Source organism: Lagopus leucura, unplaced genomic scaffold, assembly GCF_019238085.1.
Source record: "Lagopus leucura isolate 7727_CA_CO unplaced genomic scaffold, USGS_WTPT01 Super-Scaffold_100157, whole genome shotgun sequence".
Lineage (NCBI taxonomy): Eukaryota > Metazoa > Chordata > Aves > Galliformes > Phasianidae > Lagopus > Lagopus leucura.
Genome location: NW_024962334.1, coordinates 40,695,690 through 40,716,284, shown reverse-complemented (window position 1 = coordinate 40,716,284; position 20,595 = coordinate 40,695,690). Strand labels below are relative to the sequence as shown.

General features: G+C 38.6%; 1 protein-coding gene across 7 annotated transcripts in view; it reads right to left on the bottom strand.

The window, feature by feature from the left end:
- LARP4B (La ribonucleoprotein 4B) overlaps positions 1-20,595 on the bottom strand; it is a 52,778-nt gene that overhangs the window by 19,552 nt on the left and 12,631 nt on the right. For 3 of the 7 annotated variants that reach the window (XM_042888419.1, XM_042888420.1, XM_042888421.1), the window contains exons 1-5: positions 4,793-8,248; positions 2,755-2,902; positions 2,386-2,547; positions 1,503-1,584; positions 462-598 (exon numbers count right to left, since the gene is read on the bottom strand). In XM_042888419.1, coding sequence (XP_042744353.1) covers positions 462-598; positions 1,503-1,584; positions 2,386-2,547; positions 2,755-2,902; positions 4,793-8,182 — 3,919 coding nt within the window. In that variant the 5' untranslated portion in view covers positions 8,183-8,248. Of the gene's footprint in view, positions 1-461; positions 599-1,502; positions 1,585-2,385; positions 2,548-2,754; positions 2,903-4,792; positions 8,249-15,893; positions 16,029-20,595 lie in introns of those variants that run through there. The other 4 variants (XM_042888424.1, XM_042888425.1, XM_042888423.1 and 1 more) reach the window with 3 other exon arrangements.

Below are 20,595 nucleotides of genomic sequence, written 5' to 3'. Positions count from 1 at the left end.
GTTTTACAGTACACACTTGTTAGCACTGAATATCTTTGAACATTTAACATTAAAAAATTGAAGATAACTGATATTTTCAAATACAAAATTGAACAAACGTTCCTTAAACTCTTCAAACCCTTTCTAGTCTTTCAGATTAAGAAATCCCAATTCACTAGCTATTCCTTTTAAGCTGCACATCAAGTCTTGCTCTATCTTGATTCCTACCTTGCTGGTAACATCCAGTTTCTTTTTCTAAGAAATAAAATTCATTTTATTCTTATTTACATACATCATTACTTCATATGCAAAGATCTCACTGTGTGATGATCTAAACTTGAAGATGCTTACTCTATTTAAAGCTTTATAGAAAAAGGATAATTTGATTGTAATGTGACAAACAACAAAAAGATACTGAAAATCTAATAGAGTCCTACAGCAATAACCAAAATGCTTTCTAGTATTGAGCAATTTTTACTTACATCTCAGCACTTCCACAATCAAATCCATATCAGTACTGAGTTTCTTGACGTGATCAAGGTTTGCTACTGTCATTATTGGCACATACTGGTCACTGTCCATCTGTGATATAAGGTACATGTCACTGGCAAGATTTTCTCTGTTGGGAGAAAAAAAAAATGGGGACACGTCGTAGACATAACTTTTCCTGATCTTTAATGAACTTGAGACAACAGCTCAGTATCACAAAGTAGAAGGCAGACTCCTGCAGTAAGTTGTATTTTCAGTGTTTTCACCCGTTCCCCAGCCCATTCACTTACCATGTTCATTTGCTCTGCCTCACAGAAACCATGAAAGTGGCATTTTGTCCCCCCCCTTCACGCCTCAGTATCAGCATCTTCCTGGTCAGGCAGCACTTTACCACTTTACACTTTATGAAACACTAAAGCATTTATTGCTTCAAACGACTACTGCTCATAAATGATGATGCAGCAGTACACAGATTAGGAATTGTTCTGTTTTACTAAAACAAGTGTTCAGGATTTATTATTATTATTATTTTTAACTACAATACAAGCTCTGAGAACAGTTAATTACACATGAACTGCTTTGATGAGCTTGCAGCCTACACTAGAACGTGTATTATTTAGAACCCATAACTTTTTTAGCTGACCCTCACCTTAAAGGAACCTACATGCACAAAAATGCTAGTTTGTATCAATGCAAATTTTAAAAGGTTAGTTTACACAAAGCTCAAATGCATTAAGCTACTCACTTTTAATTTGCAAAAGGAACCCAGTAACAGTTGAACAAGTACTTAGAGATCACATGAATTTTAAGAACTCCTACTTCAAAGTAGTACATTTACTAGCTTACGTTTTAGGCCAGAAAGAGCTCTGAGAGGTCTATCAAATATGATATTTTGGAATACTTGTGCCAGTTCCTCCAAATTCTCATCCTTTCCCCACAGTTTTAATTGGTTGCTGTGAAATTCATTAGTATGCATGCCAAATTAGGTATGGGACCTTGTTAGTCATCCACTCATTTGCTACATTCATACATACCTAGATAAGCAAAATTCCAGTGTTTTTTTCAGTAATTCGCGTAGATCTTCCTGACCTTCTGGCAGCAATTGTTCATTTCCACCTAAAGTTTAATAAAATTTTAAAGTTTTCTAATTTGAAACAGCTTTAGAAGAGCAGCTTCAAACAAGTCAGTAAATAGTGAACTCACTTAACTCACATCTGTTTTTCAGTCTTACTAAACTAACCAATTCCTAGCTGATTAAATCCAAGAAAACAGCAAGCAAGCAATGCAAATACAAATCATTTCTCAATCTCAGCCTCACTCTAAATTCCTAATACACTAATTCAGGTAAGTTGGTTTCACATATGTAATTATGAAATATTAACAGTTGTGATCAACAGAAACACCCAACGCATTTTCTTCTTCCTCACCTCTCATCTTAGTTCAAATAGTAATCCTATATGCATCTAGCAGACCTTCTGTCCCATGAAATATAAGCAGTTTAATCCTCACACTGGTTTCCAGAAGTTTCTTAAAACATACCTTCTGGTGTAGACTACAACTGCTAACAACTGTACTGAATCAGGGAAGTCAAAGAAATTAGTTTAAGTTGTTGCTTATGTTAGAGTTTTAACAACAAGACTCATCTTTAATTCACCACATTAATATTTGTGAAAGTATTACATGAATTTGACCTCTGTGCCTGGCCCAAATACGAAGCACGAAGCTTAGGCATGTAGATATCTCAATGTAAATACACTAAGGACCTGCATTCAAAATAACATTTCAGAAGACACAAATGAGTTACATCCAACAGTTACAACAGTTTCTGTACAGTAGCTCATGAGGCCAATTTTGTGGAAAAATATGGTTTTTAAACATGCTTAAGTTCAGAGCAAAAAAAGAGATGCTTCCTGTTACCTGTCTGAGCGGTTTCGTGCATAGACTCATACTCAGAATGATCAAGAGCCAAAGAGTTCATATCTGTCTGGTCTGACACCAAAACAGCTGGCGATGACTCCTGCAGCTCTGTCAGCACCGCATTCTGATGCTTTTTGTCGCCATCTCCTTTAGCATCCAGTCCTGCAAAGGAGATCACAGAGGTAACACACACTTTCAAAAAGTCCTCTTCTGATCACATCATCATGCGAGTAGTTGAAACCAGATCTGAAGTGCTAAGAGTCGCCTGCATGGTTGCTTTTTTTTTTTTTTTAAATACAAAACTGAGAAGGTTCTGCACTGAATTTTAACTCTTGCTTGAGCAACAGCTAAAGACAATATGATTTTTACCTTCTTTACATGAATCTGGAGGCTGGTCAGGTATTTCTTCCCACGTTTTGTTCACACTACCATCAGTGGCACCACTTGCTTCCAAATGTAACATATGATTTCCCCACACCTTTGCATTAGGATTTAACTCAGAAACCTTGGCTGACTCCTACAAAAGAAATTTTTTTTTGGTTATACACTTCACGGATACATAGCACATACCTGTGCACTTATACGTATATAGCTATAAAGAACAATATCAGATATACATTTCAATATAATAACATCAGGTTTTTTCACATCTGAGTATACTGACTGAAGTGCAATAGTGATTTCAGGTACAAAAAGTAACTAAATTGTACAGAACAGAATTCATTTCTCAGATTACGAAAGACCAGAAAAGATTAGCCAAGCAGCAAACAAGAACTCATTTTTTGCTTCTGACAAACTAACACAATTTGTACTTGCCTCGTACTTGTACTAGACTTTAGGCAGTTCTCTAATATACATTAACACTGACTGATTTCATTCTGTTTCTGCAAAAGAACACTTAAAGAAAATATAAAACCATGTTTGTTCTCCCTTCAGACTCAGTCATCAACAAGAGTTTTAAGGAAGTAGTAGGTAAAATTGTGTGCAATCAGACATACGTGACTAGTATTGTTATTTACAGAAATAAGCAGAGTGTTAACAAAAAATTAGAGTAATTTTTTACCCTGATAGGACAAAAGGAATCAGTTAACAGTTTCAGTTAAATTGTTTGGATCTACCTTTTTTTTGACCTGGACTAGAAGTAGTTAAACTTAATGGTAACTAACATATGTTGATATATAATCATTATATACGGTTATATTTGCACTTCAGAGACTGCTCTCTGCAGTGCCAGCAACTACAGGACTTCCATCAATAGCACAAGACAGTTTTGCCTTGTTTTGCTACTGCTGAAGCAAGATGCATGAAGTTATTCCATGTTCATGTCTTTGGCATGCATTAATACGATTACTGTGTTGAGAAAGAGCATTGCTCATGAAATCAGACACTATTTATACTTACATCTGTTTAGTGAATTAAGGGATGCTTCAAAAGTTACCTAGTTCAAGATGAGCATTTTGTACGTACATGAAGCTTTGATTATTCCAAACATTCACATCCAGGTAAGTTATTATAGTGGAAAACATACCCAAAAGGTTTTTTAAAAAAATAAAAAATAGAGATCCAAGGAGAGAGATCTCAAACACAAGTACTGTGGAAAAGGGGCTGGTAAAATGTGGAAAACATGCTGGACACTGGTACTTTCATAGTAAGGATTCAAAGATGACAGCAAGTGCTACTAGTTTCCATTTTATTAAATGCAAAAAGCTTCCCTGGAAGATGAACTTAGGTGGTAGCGAGATCTGCTCCTGGCACTTCAATTGCTGGGCAAGGTCAGAGCAGCTGCTGTAACACGGTCACTGCAGAGAACAAGACTAAGCAGTGGCTCTGCCCAAAGGCAGAGGGTGAAGAGCAGCAGCTGCCACAGATCAGGTTTGTTTCTTTCTTAACCCAGGTAGCCAAGATGCAGTCTTGCTCATCCCCAATGCTTCTCCTGTAGCCATTTGTTTCTTCAGCACTTTGGAAAAAGATCTCCAGAAGTGAGCAAAAGGTTTTTTAACTGCTATCAAGCAAGAACTTCAAGACTTCAGGAAATGCACAAACATTTTTTTCCAATACAAAGATAAAGAGCACAATTAACTGTGTTCCAAACATTGAAGTGTTCACCTCCAGTTCATCTAGAATTGAGAACCTGCAATCAAGATACCTTACCCAAGGCATTCAAGCTCTCAGACAAGGTAAGCAATCAAAAATGAAAACAAAACATCAATATTTGGTAACATTTTGGACTCTTACATTCTGTTTAACATTCAGCTTTGCAAAGGAAAGAAATGAGTAGTCAGCTTCAGGGTAAAAAAACAAACATATGAAACTAGTTAACTATTCAAAACATAGTTTGACTTAGTTTATTTCAATTTAAGCTCCAGCCTAAAGATTTAACACCAAATCACTTGTGTAGAATACTTACAAATTCGTCTTTATCTCGCCAGTCCCAAATACCAACATTCTCTAGAGCTAGCAGCTGATAAGGGTATCTTCCCACTGCGTATGAAGCACCTGTTAGATCCTCAGGTTCGTTCTGGAAGCTTTCACCATCTATATATTGTCTGTCACTCTTTACAGTTCCATTAAGAATTGTATTATTCCATAAAAAGCCCATCAGGTATTCACCATTACCAGTAGTGACAGTGTCAGGAAACAGCTGATTTGTCAGATCAGCACCGCCACTCGGGAGACTTGCACAATGCGACCACATCTCAACTTGGGGATTTTGTCTGCCCAGTTTATAGGAATATTCTTGGTTACTTGATACGTCTTCCATTGGATCTAATCCACACTTCTCACTTTTCACTCCCTGAAATCCTTTGGCAACAGCACAAGTATTGTGTATTTCATATGAAGGAGTAGCAGCATATTTGTCTACCTGCTCTGGGTCAACGAAAACTTCAAGTTCTTTGTTTGAGAAAACCTTGTGATCTGACTGCACATGTTCACAACGTGTGGTCGAGTCTTTCACTGGAGTGTTTAATATGTAACTGGTGTCTTTTAGTTCAGTCTCAGCTTCTAGCTGTAAATTCCCAGTGGCATAAGCTCCTACAGCACCAGATGACAAACTAGAAACGGTGAGATTTTCCTCCCTGGAGTCAATACTGACACAGTGTTCTACTTCATTCTGAAGATTACATTCATTTACGCCACATCCACTTTTTTCAGGAGTTTCCGGTTGCATTTCAGTAAATGGACCAAAAGAAACTTGACTATTCCCAAATTCTGGTTTTGGACTGACACAGTCAGATGTCTCATCCTCTGCCACTGGTTTATCATGCGCATGAGAATATGAATTTTGACACAATGAAGGTAAAAAATTACAGTCATTATGAAAAAGACTATTAGTATCTTCAAGAGTTTTAGAGTCATTTATCAGTTTCCCACTCCCGCACACACAGTTGTCCAATATTACAGGTAGAGTGTACTCACAGTAAGTACTTCTATCATGAGTCAAGTCTTTACTGAAATTTGAGCTGTTGCTGTCATGATCAGCAATGTTAGCATCAGAATTGTGTTTTGCATTTTCTGCCTCGTTAATTGTTTCGTTTGGGTGAACATTTGTCTGTTTCACAGATTCTATTATATCCCCAGCTATTGTGGCTAGATCAGTCCCTGCATTCCACTGATTTTCCATTGCACAGAAGGAACATACATCTTGCTGTTTATCTTGTCCACAGTTCAAGTCCACTTTGTTCACATCCTCGTGCTCCGCAGACACAGAAGAGACACTGCTTTCCTTATCTGAATTTGAAAAGCTGCATACTTTACCTTTATTCCCTGGTAATTGTTGTGAAGTCTGAAACTCTATGCTGTTTTTCTGTAGGACTATTTCATCTGTTCTTGCGTTATCTAGCTCATGAGATGACAAAGTACCACCACTTACCCACGACTGAGTTCTGCTGAAGCTACCAGCTTCTTCAAGCACGCTGTCTTTTACCTTGGTGCTTCTCATACAGACATCTTCCTCAATGCTCTGTAGGGACACCACTTCAGCTGGCACCTTGCTTTCAGTACAACCCTTAATTTGAGTTTGAAAATCAGAACTTTCTTCCAAGCTTTCATGCATTTCAGTCATATTCAAAGTTTCAAGGTTAAGCAGAACTGTACCTGTGCATTTCTCTTTATCTTTCAAGAACTCTTCCAAAATGCTGTGATGTTCACCAGAGCCAGGTGCAAGATTCTGGCTATCATAACACATGCTTTGCAAGGTTCTCTTTTCCACATATGGCTTTTCTTTACTTCCTGGCTTTAGGATGAAGCATTCTTCACCATTTTTTTCTGCACTTTGACTCATCAAAAAAGAATCACTGTTTGTTTCATGCAACTCTAATAATTTAACGTTACCCCTTGTATTCTCTACCACTTGTTTACTGTTTACAACACCTGAGGGGTGCAAGTTTAAACCATTCAGTACAAAATCAGAATTATTATCTCCCTCAGTTTTTCCTGAATTGCATGCTTCAGTTTTTAATGATACACTGGAAATACAATCACAAACACGTTTCATGTTTCCTGAATCAGGGCTGTATTGGTCCTCTCCAGCAGAATCCACAGTTTTTACAGAATCCCAAGTTCTACAAAATGATTCATTCCAACTGACACCATTACATGTGTTATATTTCTCCCCTTGTTGACCCTCAGGGATAACTTCATTGCACGCTTCTGCTCTTAAACCATTTGTTACTACACTGTCCATGTTTAATCCATGCATCTGACATTTGTCAGTCAGTGAGCTATTGTAAGAAGACTGGACGACCATGCTACAATATTCCCCTGTTTCCTTATTCTGCACATCTGATCTATCCTCACTTTTACACACAGATGGTTCTTTCTGTGAATTAAGCTTAGCTTCCACTTGTGCTGATTGCTGCACTGGAAATTCCCTCTCCCTGTCTAGAGGCCATGCCATGCTGCGCATTCCTTCATCAGTAACAGCTGAGTTATCTACGTCTGCTGCAATCTTTTCATGCATGGTAGCTGGCCCCTCTTCATCACCTCTAAGATCTTCAGTATCTACAACACAAATACTGTAGAACTCCCTCTCTTTTGTACATTTGTTGTCTGCATCAAGGTAAGAAAAGGTTGAAGACATCTGCCTAAGTGAACCTGAAGCTTTTTGTAGGCTGTCACTCCCGTTGTCTTCAACATTAACTATCATTGTGTTCTGTATTGAATGGTTGCATGCATAATCATCAAGGAAATTTCTATTTAAGGAAATTGCATCCTGTAAGCCTCTGTCTATTATGGCTGGTATATATGAAGTAGAAATGTGACCAAATGAGCAATGCTCTTCCGTGTCCACATTCTCATTATTACTGTTACTGCTATTTTCTATATTGCTCATGTGCTGACTACTCCTAGGTTTTTCAGACGCATCTTTTTTAATCACCTCATTTTTCTTTTGTTCACTTTTCTGCAGGTTTTCACCTGTACCTGAGACCTTCGGAAGGTGACTAAAGGAATTAAAAAAGCTAGAAGGTCTGTCATATGCTCTCCTAGAACTCTCACAGGAACTATTCTCCATACTTTCATACGACTTATATTTTGCTTTTCTATCCCAGGGCCCGGATTCAGAATTTAACACTGCGCAATCATCGGTACGAACGCATTCAATGCCGGCTACCGCAGCTTCCCCATTAACTGTCCTTCCCACTGTACGCAGATTCTTCCTTTCTAGAGCTCCTAAAATTGAAGATAAAGTTTTACTTATCCTTGAGTCTGGGGCTTCCTCTTCCACAGGTTTTTGTAACAGGCCAGTTTTCTCCTCATTCGTGCTGTTACTCAACTCCTTACTGAAGCAGCAGCCCATGTTTAATTAGTTTCAAAGGAGCTTCTCATCGCGAATCACCCTCCTCTATACACTAAGCTAACTTTCTACTGCTACTGAGGAGACAAGCCAACACCCAGCTGCCAAAAATAGCACACTTGAAAACCATGCAGGGGTTCATATGTCAGTGCCACTCAAAGTCCAAATCCCAGTTGCTGAGCAATGTTTTCGTATTTCATCATATGCACTGTAACATTCAAGCCAAATAATTTTCCTAATGAGATTACAGTCTGTTTACAAGTGTTACTAAGTCTTACGAACTTCCATTGTTTAATTTCCTGAAGTTTCCTTCATCTAAATTTCTAAAATATTTAAATGGCATCTTCCACAGTGTCTGTGTGCCAAAAATCTGCTTGCCTTCCAGTTTAACATGACTCCCACTTTATGTACAATGCACTCTGCCTTCACTTGTTTAAACCCAATTTAAAGGCTAAACTAGTAGAAGCAATTACATCAAAGAAGTTCTGTACCATTTCCTTCTTCTCTGTCCTTCTCTACAGCTGAATCTACACTGAGATTACTGCTTTAGGAAAAACAGGCTAAAGATAGATAAGACCTCATGTATTCCATTGAACAGGCATTGTACCTTATCAGAATCTAATTTTGTTCCAAGGCTTTTTTTTTTTTTTTTTTTTTAATTGTTATCTGCATGGAAAAAGAGAAGAATGCATCGTCTGTGAATTACAGCCATGGAAATGGCCTCACAATCACCTATACGTCTTGTGAGACTGTGGCAGGATTAATTATACTTAATTTGTCCCCAAAATTGCATATTATTTAACCTAAAAAAAGCTCCGAAGAATTTAAAAGCTAGTTTGAGTAAATCATAAGTGCCAGAAGTTACTCAACAGTGTAAACACTGTTTTCTGTATGCAAACTGAGTTCCTTCTAGAAGTCAAAAGAACATCTTAATAGATTTTTAAGTACGAGGACTGTTTTCAAGTCCCTTCAAAAATTAAATACATATATATATCTCCCATCTGGATCCCCTCCTTCAGCGAGACACAGCACTACCACCACAGCACATCCTGTTCCAGTGTTCAAAATGTGCTGAAAGCAGGACAAGACAGGCCTTGGTGTACCCCATTTCAAATGTTACCTCAGCAGTACGCTGAACCAAGTGATAATTTCCAACTGGTTGCAACCCTGTAACAAGCTTAATCAAGATCTACTAGAATTAGAGGCGTAAGATAGCCAGGTAGCTTTTCTTCATTGTATTCATAGCAGTATACAAGGGTACGATGCTAATTAATGCAGCTGTCTTTCAGATAACTGGAACTAGATCTATTTCAATTTATACTATAAACTACACTTGCAGGATAATTGCTGCTTAACACACCTACATCCATGCTCTAATTTTCCACTGTCTTGTTTCTTTTACCTTTTTTGCTATAACTTATTTCAGAGTTGCTTTCATGGCAAGAGAAGCATAGGATCCTATCTAACATATCCTTATGACAGACATACCGTACGCTCTCTTTCAAAAATTCCAGGAATTTTATTTTTTTAAAACCAGAGATGCCCATGGTCACATTTTCCCTACAATCTTTCACTTTCTTCACTCCAGTAGAAAAAAACAACTGTAAACACAGTAGTGAATGTAGTTGATGCTTAATGGTAATTAAGCATCAGCTCTTCCTTCATCATTTGTGTCTTCTTGGTAAAACAAAGTTCACACATTTAATGAAACACAAAAGGAAGCAAAACAGAGTTTCATATAGAAGACTGAGGGAGGAAAAAAAAAGAATGACCCTGCACTGAACCACAGTAAGCAAAACAAAAGCTAGGCAGAAAGCAAGAAAAATCTCTTGCTGTCTCAAATTGTTCACACAACCTTAAAAACTTGCAGGTAGCACTACGCAAGTGTGGGCACACTCTTGGAATCCAAATGTTTCACTTCGTACAGTTTGCACTACACACCAGTAAGAACAGTAGTCAAGAACAGCAGAGTTCACATGTTTAGCAACATGAATCAAACTAAACCTGAGCTCAGTCATCCCATAAACTTGACAGGTAACTCAACACAACGCCCTCCTCGAAGAGAGGTAAGAATCCATAACCGTTCTGTTCTCTTGTCTGAACCTTTCAGAAAATGTTCAAGTATTACTGCAAGTATGTAGGGTGCTCTGAAAGTAACATGTCCTATTCATTCCCATGGAAACTGCGACACACACAGAGAGCACAATAACACTGTTTAACAGAGCAAACTCTCAGCTACAAAGCCCTATTTTTCAACCCAGTCATCACTATTAGCTATGCATTTTCACCAGCAACCTACAAGAGCCTACACTCATGAAAACCTACAAAAACCACACTCATGAAAACCTGTACCAGTGGAGGTGACCCTCTGCTGAAACACAACCCATCACCTCACTGCATTCACATCCACTCTGTGGTCGTCATAAACGTCCAGCAAACATCAGCGCATGTCAACAGGTACAGTTTTTTCCACATGGAGGAATTCAATTCCCCACCTTTGCTTCATAGCACTTCCATGTCAGACGCCATTCTGTCAGACTGCCCCCTCTGCTGCCATCTGTCACACAGCAGCAACATGTAATGGGATATTGGTGGGAAGCTTCAACCTCTACTGCCACTGCACCAAAATGCATCTCGTGACATCATGGGCCACCACTGTAAAACAGGTGGCATTATTTTCAGAGCAGCCCTCCCAGTTTCTTAACTAACTTGTATGCTAACACAAAAAACGTGTAAAGCTACAATACAGCTGCCCACGTATCCTTTTCTCTCCAGAGGATCTGCTTGTAGAACAAATGAATTAAAGAAAATGATGCCTCTAAAGCACTTACTGTATATTTAAATGCTATATACAGCAGACTGATACATAGAACCATACTGGTTACCTTTCAAGAAAGAACTATTCACCACCACTAATCCTTTGGCCATTACAAAGATTAAGGAATTGGCTAGGAAATAAATGCATTCCCTCCTCAGCAAGTTTGTTTTGGAACTGCAGAGTAACAAAAAAGGAGAACTACCCTGCCCCCAGGTTATCTAATGTGGGAAGCCTCAGAAGTGCCCACAGATAGATTGTTCTTAAGGATGGGAAGTCTGATGCATCATTGCTGCCATCTGCTGCATTTTTTAAATTCTCCCCTGGGACAAAGTTATTCAACATGCTTGTATCCAGCCTGGCTCAGACTCACAGCTATGCCAAGCCACTTCTCTCTTAAGCATTCCCTGGAACAAAGTACAGGGAGAGGGGGAGGGATTGTTTGTAAGAGGGTTTTTTTTTTTTTTTTTGAAGAAATGCCACGAGCAAACAATTGAACTGTTTTTAATGTCAGCATTAAGTCACATCAGCACTTGGACATTCTATAACTATTCAGACAGCTCTTTATCAAGTGAAGAATTAATACAATATTCCCCTCTGTGATACAGTACAAAGTTTTTGGAGAAAATCTCAGCTCTAAGTCCTGGGCAAAGGCCACTTTCCTTGGGCCTTAGCAAGCAGTTCTACTATCAACCAATGATAAGAAAATGAGAGCAGCAGTTTATACAAAAAGAGGGTTCTTCTATTTTTCCCATACTTTTCTCTTTATGTGCAAAGGCACGTTCTGTATTTGTTCCTTCAGTTTTATCTAAGAGTTCTAGAGATTATTTCTGATTTTAAACACCTACAGTGCAAAACTCATCAAGTCTCATTTCTCAATAATGTTAATTGTGGAATCACCATTAAAAAAAAAAAAAAAAAAAGCATGAGAAATCTAAGCAGAACTTGCCCACAGTACTCTTACACTACAATACCTGAGGCTGTTTGCTCAACTTGGAAGGCACAGTAAGTCTTAAAAGCCTTCTGGTTAGGCTAAACACCTCCACCTGACTTGAAAAGCACTTCTGAAACTAAAAGAATTGGTGCTCTACCACTTCAGAGTTAGATTCAGCTGGGAAGAAGGTGGAACCAGAACTGCTCTGAAGCAGCACTTTCACAACTTGAACAATTTGTACTTTTAGTTCTATATCTGACATGCACCTATGCAGAAAGCCAGAAGTCAACGTGTTTGTTAATAGTAGTGTATCTTCAGTCTACATTCATGTCTACATATTTCTGCAAACCTTGTCAGGGAATAAGGGTTTAAATCCATACACACAGATTCAGAGAATTTAGTTTTAAAATACAGTTTAACTGCAAAGTTATAATATCACAGGTTTAAACAGCCATTACAACATTCTCATGTTTTTAGTAAAAAGTGATAAATGACACCAAGTCACGCAATTGCAATCAGCCCTTAAACAACGATTACCCTGCTCTCCAAGGCAATTACCTGATGTCTTACCTACCACCAGTCACAGAAAAAGAGCAGAGCAATATCGCAACAGACATCACAGTGTTACTGCTGCAGGTTTCAGGAAAACAGCTGAGCAGAATGTTTAACTTTCCTTTCAGAATATCAAGGTTAAGAGGACTGTTAGTAGTTCAAATATACACATTTTATATATTAAAACAATTAAAAACAGCCTTCGAAATCACCTAAATGTGCAGAGCTGTTCAGTACTTATTTTCTAAATGAACAACACGACAGAAAAACCTAACACTGGGCAGTTAGTGTTCAAGATGTTGACAATCCTCCATCTCTTGTTTAAAGCAAATTGCGACCTCCTGAATTACTAAATATCACCACAAGTTATACAAACTGTTAGTAGTTAACACTTCATTGGCATATACTATAATACTATGTATTGTTAAATGACCTAAGAATTACACACCATACTGAATTTTTGCTCAGCTATTACACACGGCCCTACATTAAGCTAGAGAATAACATCTCCTCAGTTTCCTTTCAATTCTACCAGGCTTTTTCTTGATTGGATTGCAGAACATTTTTTGAATGTATCCTAGAAGCTTTTAAATCTAAGATATCCTTTCATACGAACTCCAAAATAAACATTGTAGGAAGCACAAGGATTGCTTCAAAAGTAATGCCTCCATGTTTATTATGCTGGCCCATGACATCAGAGACAGCAGAAGTTGAACCCTGCCATCAATATTCCATTTGTAAGTGTAAGCTACTATTAAAAAGCAGTTTAGGAGGATCCTCAAGTTGCCAACTTCTTTCAGTCAACTTACGTGCAAAGCTACCAAAATTCTGCTTTTGAATACTACTGAAATCTAACAAGACTTCAGTTAGAATGAACCACATTAGGTTTAGAATCAAACCACATTAGGCACTAAACAGCAGCATACACTGCTCTACAGTCATTTTAAAACAGAAGACTACATCTGAAAGTTTTTGAAATCTGCTAGTAAACAAATAACTTCTCCATCACTAATGTAATCAACCTTGGAAAGTTATTTCTGAAGAGTTACATAATTTGTCATAACATTAACAAAACTTTAGCTTGAAATCATTATTACTCACTATAAATTCAGCATTACTAACAGTAAAAAACATTAAGTTTTGGTCCTGCCAAAGAAAACACACCAAGTGCCTGAAAATTCTCAGTACAAATTCTGCAGCTTACCTCTCGAGATGCCAGAAAAACCACCTGGACCAAGCATAATGCAATCCTAGTAGAACAGCATAGCCAAAATGGCTAGGGAAAGTAATTCAGCAAATTTAAGTATATTTAAAAAGACTCCTGAAGATACCACCAGATTCCATGGCAGTATGACTTCACATCAAACACATGCTGGAGCAGTGATCACTGAAGACATAAATCCACCCTGCACAAAAGGATCTGGGGGTTATGGCTAACAGCAAGTTAAACCCAAGTCATCACTGTGACCTGGCAGCCATGAAAGCCAACTGTATCCCAGGGTACAGCAGCCCCAGCACTGCCAGCTGGGTGAGGGGAGGGATTGCTCCCTCGGACCTCACCTAGACCACTGTGCGCAAGGTTGGGCACAATGCAAGAACATGAAAGTACTAGAGCACATCCACAGAAGGACTGTGAAGATGGGGAAGGGTCTGGAGGACAAGAAGTATAAGGAGAAGCAAAAGCACCTGGGTTTGGTTGGGAGCAGAGCAGGCTGAGGAGTGGCATTATGGCGGTTGTAGCTCCTCAGAGGACAGCAGTGAGATGTGCTCTATGGGATAGCAACAGGGCCTGAGGAAATGAGGGGAGGGGCAGCTGGGGGTTAGGAAAGTGGTCATGGCCCCATGCTGCCAGAGTTCAAGTGTCTGGACACCACCCTCAGGTATATGGTTTGAATTCCGGGCAGTCCTGGGCGGAGCCAAGAGTTTCTCTCAATGATCCACGCGTGTCCCTTCAAACACAGACATTCTATGATAAATCTATTCCTTTATAGAAATACCTAGCACTCTGATCTCAAAGTATAAACAAGAAAGAGCAGTTAACTTGAAGCATGCACTTGCTAAATGTAACTGAATTTATTTCAGAAGCTTTTCTCCTCCTACTTCTGACTTTCTTGGACAGAGAAAAATGAATGTCTTTAGGATTTTAGTTTGCTGACTTCCAGTACACCATGAAGTTTTACTCAAAATATAACACTGCACCCAGAAATTTGTAAATGAAATTCTGAAGCACTGGCAAAACACACTTTCCAATGCTTTGGTTTTTTTCTCCTCTTTCTCCAAGTAAATAACAAATAACTGAAATTGAGATTTAGATCTAAGTTCACATGTAGCTTTATAAATAATTTAGTACTCCAAATTAAAAGAGTTAGCGTCAGGTGAAGATTAAACCATCTTTGATATTAATGCACCCATTAAAAGTGCACAAAGTTGTTGCAAGCTTTTGAAGCAAATCTGCAGCAGCCTCTTACTCAGGCTTATAAGCTAACTGAAGCATGTGGCAAAACAACTGCTTCAGAACTTCAAAGTGCTGCTCAGAATGTTAATTCCAAGAAATAATAAAAAAAACTAAAAATCAACTTTTATAGCACAACAGTAGGCTCAAGTAATTTCTGTGCAGTAGAAGAGAGGAAATGCACACCTGAGAAAGGTAAAATAGAGCAGAAGAGATACCAAAACACAAGAAATTCCTTAGCGTTTGCTGCAAAGTAAGATTAAGCAGCAAGCATTCTCTAACGCATAGCACAGACTAAGCATTTGCACAACATACACTGAAGCCAGACTCTTAAAGGTGTCTCAATTGGGAACATTCCTCTCAATACACAACTTTGAAAAAGTTGAAAAAACAATTTTCTGAGTAAAGCTTATACACAAATCAAGTATTTAATCTTCTTAAAAACATCTACTTCAACTTATAAATACAGTACTATCTGCTGTGTGATCTGCCAAAAGCATCCCAAAACACAACTTACTGGATCCTGCACAGCAGCACTGAAACAGCAACAAATGCCATTTGGCAGAACGGACAGAGCAAAATTCCTGTTACAGAAGGCAGTTTCCTATACGTAAGGGTAACCACTACTCTTAGTTATGATGAATGGATTTCCTACATTTTACTCACATCTTTATCTGTGAGCCAGAAACTCAGACTGGCAATACAATTCCTGTGTAAACTACAAAGACCTGTACTTTAACAAGTGGCAAACTGCTGTAATACGTAGTTTATCTCATCCACGGTGCTGAAAAAATGTTAGTGCTGCTACCAGGTATGGAGATGTAGCCGCCTTCAATAGCTCTGCTCTAATAATTTATGTTGCCAAACGACTTACAAAACACTGATACAATTCTGATTAAGACATACTAAAAAAGCTCATTCATGCAAAACTTATATGATGGGAATTAGTTAGAATACTTACCAGACGAGAACCGTCTTTAACTTCTTGTACTTGCTGCACCTGCGGTTCAGCCACAACTTTAGTGTCCTGATCAGAAGTCATGAGCTGTCTGCTTTTTGGCTGCTCAGAGAGAACTTTACTGGTCACTTTTGTAAGCTGTGGAAATACAAAAAGATCCTATAAGTGACAGTTGATATTTCTGAGAATTCACAGCCATACCCAATGCACCACAGTGATTCAGCCAAAACTCTGACGCAGTCAGTAATGTGTTTGGGGAAAAAAGTTGTGGCAGAGGGCATGAAGCTCGTAGCAGTTGGCAGCCTTTGGAATGCAGATGAGCAACAAGCAGAACACTCACATCACGCTGGGTAGGGAAATTCCAGGAGGAAAAGTTTAATTTCATTCTCACCTTAATTATTCAGACTGGTTTTCAAATCACGCCTTCTTTACACCTCTTGGTACATTTACTTCACTTACTAAGGAGCATTCCAGTCACAAACCAGCCTTTGTCTTCTACAACTACTCTGACAATCGCTTAATCTTCACAAATTGTAGGAAGCATGTTACAACACTTCTGCTATATTAGCAACGCTCAACAAGTTGTTCTGCTCCATCATCCTAAAATGTTATTTTATTTGATTTGACAAGTGGAGAAATGAATAGGGTTGGATGTCTGAGTGGCTTAGCTTTGAAATTTGAGGCTATTATTTAATAGAGTTATTTTAAAAAAGACTTAGTCATTAAGAAAAGGAAAAGCTTATCTGAATTATAAAGTCTCAAAAAGTAAACAGCAGGAGGTAAATCAGGGTAATTTTTTAATATTTCTTCTCTATAAGGACTACAAACAAGCTCTAACATACTTTTTTATTTATATATTCTCCTAGAAATAAAGATTTTGCAATACACTGAACACAGCAGTACAGTTACTCCTTAGTCGCATGAGCTCCTTTTATGGTACCTGGACTGCTAAAGATAAAACATATTCCAGTCAATGCATGGCTTTATGCCCTCCCAGTGAATCCATGCTACACTATATTTTGTAAAGGACAACAGCTTTAGTGCATCCTAAATTTTTCAAATGAAATTATACTGTTTATCTATGCAACAAACCAATTCAAGCATCCGTACTACAGTCATTCTGACGATGAGCTGTTTTCTCAACACTCTTACAGAGAAGCTGACACTCCAGACAGGACTAAACACCCAGCTTAGATAAACAGCTGAACATCATTCCATGCTACCAATGTAAGAAGTCAACACATGAAAAACATGTTTTTAAGAGAACAATATGCACATCACTCAAACGCTTGAAGTTTTAGTTTGTTCTGTTTGAACATCCTACCCCTCGACTTCAATGAGAAGCTGTTCGCGTATGGGAGAAATTAAATACACAAGAAAAGCAAAGGAAAAAGAAATCAAGAACTGTCCTACCCCACACATACACAGCCTAAATGGGAGAAAGTCTGGAATTCATTTGGGATGCTTGTAGATTATTAAATAATAAAAGTCCTACAGAGGGTGAAAGCAATTTTTTGAAAGCAAGTATTAAATAGCACAATTCTGTGCTGTTCAAACCCACGCGTGGGAAGCTGCATGCACATTAACACTAAGGAAGGTGTCTAAGCTTTCTGCTAAAAGCTCCTGTTAATGTTCTTTAAAGAAATTGGTTTTAGTGTCTTAAAATTTCAGATTTTTTTTTCTAAAAAGGAAACAAGACTTGCGCATTGTGCTCACTCTACATGATCTACATTGCTGTTTGCACTAATTGCGGGCATGTGCTTTAGTTACATCCACCAGCTAAACTCTACAGAAACTGCTACGTTTCAGTCAGTAATAACATCATACACTTTGCACGTTGATCCCCAAATCAAGGTACTTCCTAACACGTCTCGGCACCACCTGATTATCTCATATTCACATTCCCTTCCAGGCTCAGCACGTTCTGGGTACATAGCTGTAGCACCAATACTTCGTAAATCCATGGAGAGGGGCAGGAAAAAAAACTAAGGCCATGTGATGCCAACAAAATGAATAAAGTTCCAGTACACGTATGCCCTGCAAAACTTTGGCTGAGCAGCCATCAAGCACAAAATTTTCAGCTAAATCAGTTAATTTTGGCTGAAAGTAGGTAAGTTGATAGTCAACTTGACAGATAGCAGATGACTGCAATATTCCCATTACTGGTGGTTTAAAAGAGAAACTTCAAGTTGCAGTAAGAATAGTGCATCATTCTACTGATCTTCAGAAGACCTTCAGATGAGCTTACACACGACCCTTATCACAGACCACGTCTGGACTCCAGGTGACTTTGTTTGGATTGCTCTTTCTTACTGCTTAAACATATTTGATGTGGTACACTCCACACAAAAACCACTGACCTTGTGGAAAAAAATACTTCATTAAATATATGGGTTTTGCATTATTGTTAAGTTGCATTTCTATAATTTCCATCAAAACATTTCTTCAAACAAGTGAAATACTATTATAACCTGTTCAAACTAGATATTCAACCTGCCTTTTAAGTTCTATCCTTTCAACAGTGACTAGCTATTGCCTTTCTACCGGTGGGTACACAGTACTGAAAGATCCTGAATAAGGGAGTTCCCTTTGCAGTTATGTGCATTTTAGTATGTCAGGATGCTTAAGGTCCTCAAGATGTCAAGTGCTCTGCTGTAAAATTCCATCCACCGTGCTGTGCTTCAATATGACTTCATGCATTGTGCTGGAAAGTTAGTCTCATTCATGTTTCCGCCACTTGCCAGTCTCCTACAGCATAAAACCTGTGTGACAGCAGGTTTCCATGACTATCATGTCAGAGAATAAAGCATCTGTGGAAAAAAAAGCAGTGTTCTTTCACAGAGAGGGGGAAAAATAAAAACCCTAAAATAACTAAGTGGTAAAGGCTATTGACAGGATGTTTTTAGCAAGTTTTTCATTAATACTGATGCTACTATAAATATCTTCATACACAAAATTATTTACAGAAATGAGATTCAGTATTCAGTAGTGATAGCAACTACAGATGAGGATCGACAGTTTAGAAGATAGTTTATCCTCTCTTGATGGTAATTCAGTAGTCAAAATTGCAAGTTAAATGTGGCATTTTAACACAGCAATAAGCATTTTCATTCCACTGAGCAGTTAATTTGTCCACCACCTTAACAGACAGGCTAGCTGGTCAGCTGTACACTTGCACAAACACATAGTGCTGCAGTAAGTGGGAGACCAGCCTGCAGCTCAGCAGACCCTATGTGACGTAAGGGAGCAATCCCTGTGGCAGAGCAAAAAAGTCCTCTTATTTCTGGCTTGCCATTTGATCATTGAATAATTAGTCAACTTGAACAACTTTGCTTACACTAACTCAAGAGCAAAGCTCCTCTTAAGGCACACACACACTTACTTCCAGCTCCTGGTCCTAGAGAAGCTGAATAGATTTTACTGCAGCTTATAAAAGCAGCCTGAACTTGGATTCCAAGTTGGCAAGACACTTAACCTTCAAAGATTACAAGACAAGTGAAAACATGTTTGTGGTTTTTTAATTGGAAAAAAAAAATTCAGCCATGAAGCCCTTATTATTCCTCAAACTATCACGCTACTCAGTCTGCTATATTGCTAATTGCATCAGGAAGGGCAAAGCGTGTATTAACAGGTGATTTTTCATTTGAACAAAGATGATAGGCACAGTAACTCTTTACAGGTCTACATACTGAATCTGTCCCTGTGGGCACTTGGCCAGCAGTGCTACATCTGAGCAGCTACAAAAGGGAACGGTCTGATGAACAGTGGTAGCACACGTTCCAGCTTTTGTGGAACTGGTTTCCCTCAAACACCTATAATCATCTTCACAAACAAAAAGAACTTTTGAAAAGCCATCAGCTTGATTCTTTATGGACAAAATTGAGTGCTCCTTGCTGTAAGCATCCTATCATATCTAAAGATGGTCCATGGGATGCCTACACAGGTACAGAACCACAGGACCATTCGTGTACGGATGCCTCAGTAACTGCAGCTGGGATTGTTCTTATCCAAAAGCAACACGTGTGTGTCATTATGATGCCAACATCAGACTAACCTTTACACTGCACATTAGTTCAGCTTCTGGTATCCTGGAGCACTGGCAGAGTTAACGTTCAACTACATGAAGATATTTACAGGCACACAGCGCATCCACACACACCACAACCTTGGGAACATCTCAGAAGACATCCACTCAGCTGTTACAGAGGACTGAAAATTGCTACAGCACCTCTTTGAATGCCCCCAGACTCCGGGAGGCGCAACCGTGATCCCCTCACACCTCTGCTTTCATTACAAGCAGTCTATTTTATTTAAACTCGTATTCTAAGCATGCTTCTACATAGTCTGTTCTGCTGCCCACAGTTACAAAGGTATGAGTAGCAGCATGCATTCTCTCCATCAAGCCAGCCAGATAGATCTGTTATTTAAAAACATGCAAAACTCACAATAATGCTCTAGGGCTGAGATCTTGCCGGCCAACTTTCAGCCCAGCGTAATCAGCCCTTAAAAAGCGATTTACAAATGCAAGTGCTGACAACCAACATTCACATTGCAAACAGCAACACCATAAAACAAAAAAGCTCGCTAGGATAAAAGATCTTTTCATTGCTCTTCCAGCAAGCAAAAACAAAAATAGATTTTAGTTTGGTGTTGCAGACAACTCTTCCTCACAAATATTTTAGAAACTTTGAACAGGGGTTAAGAT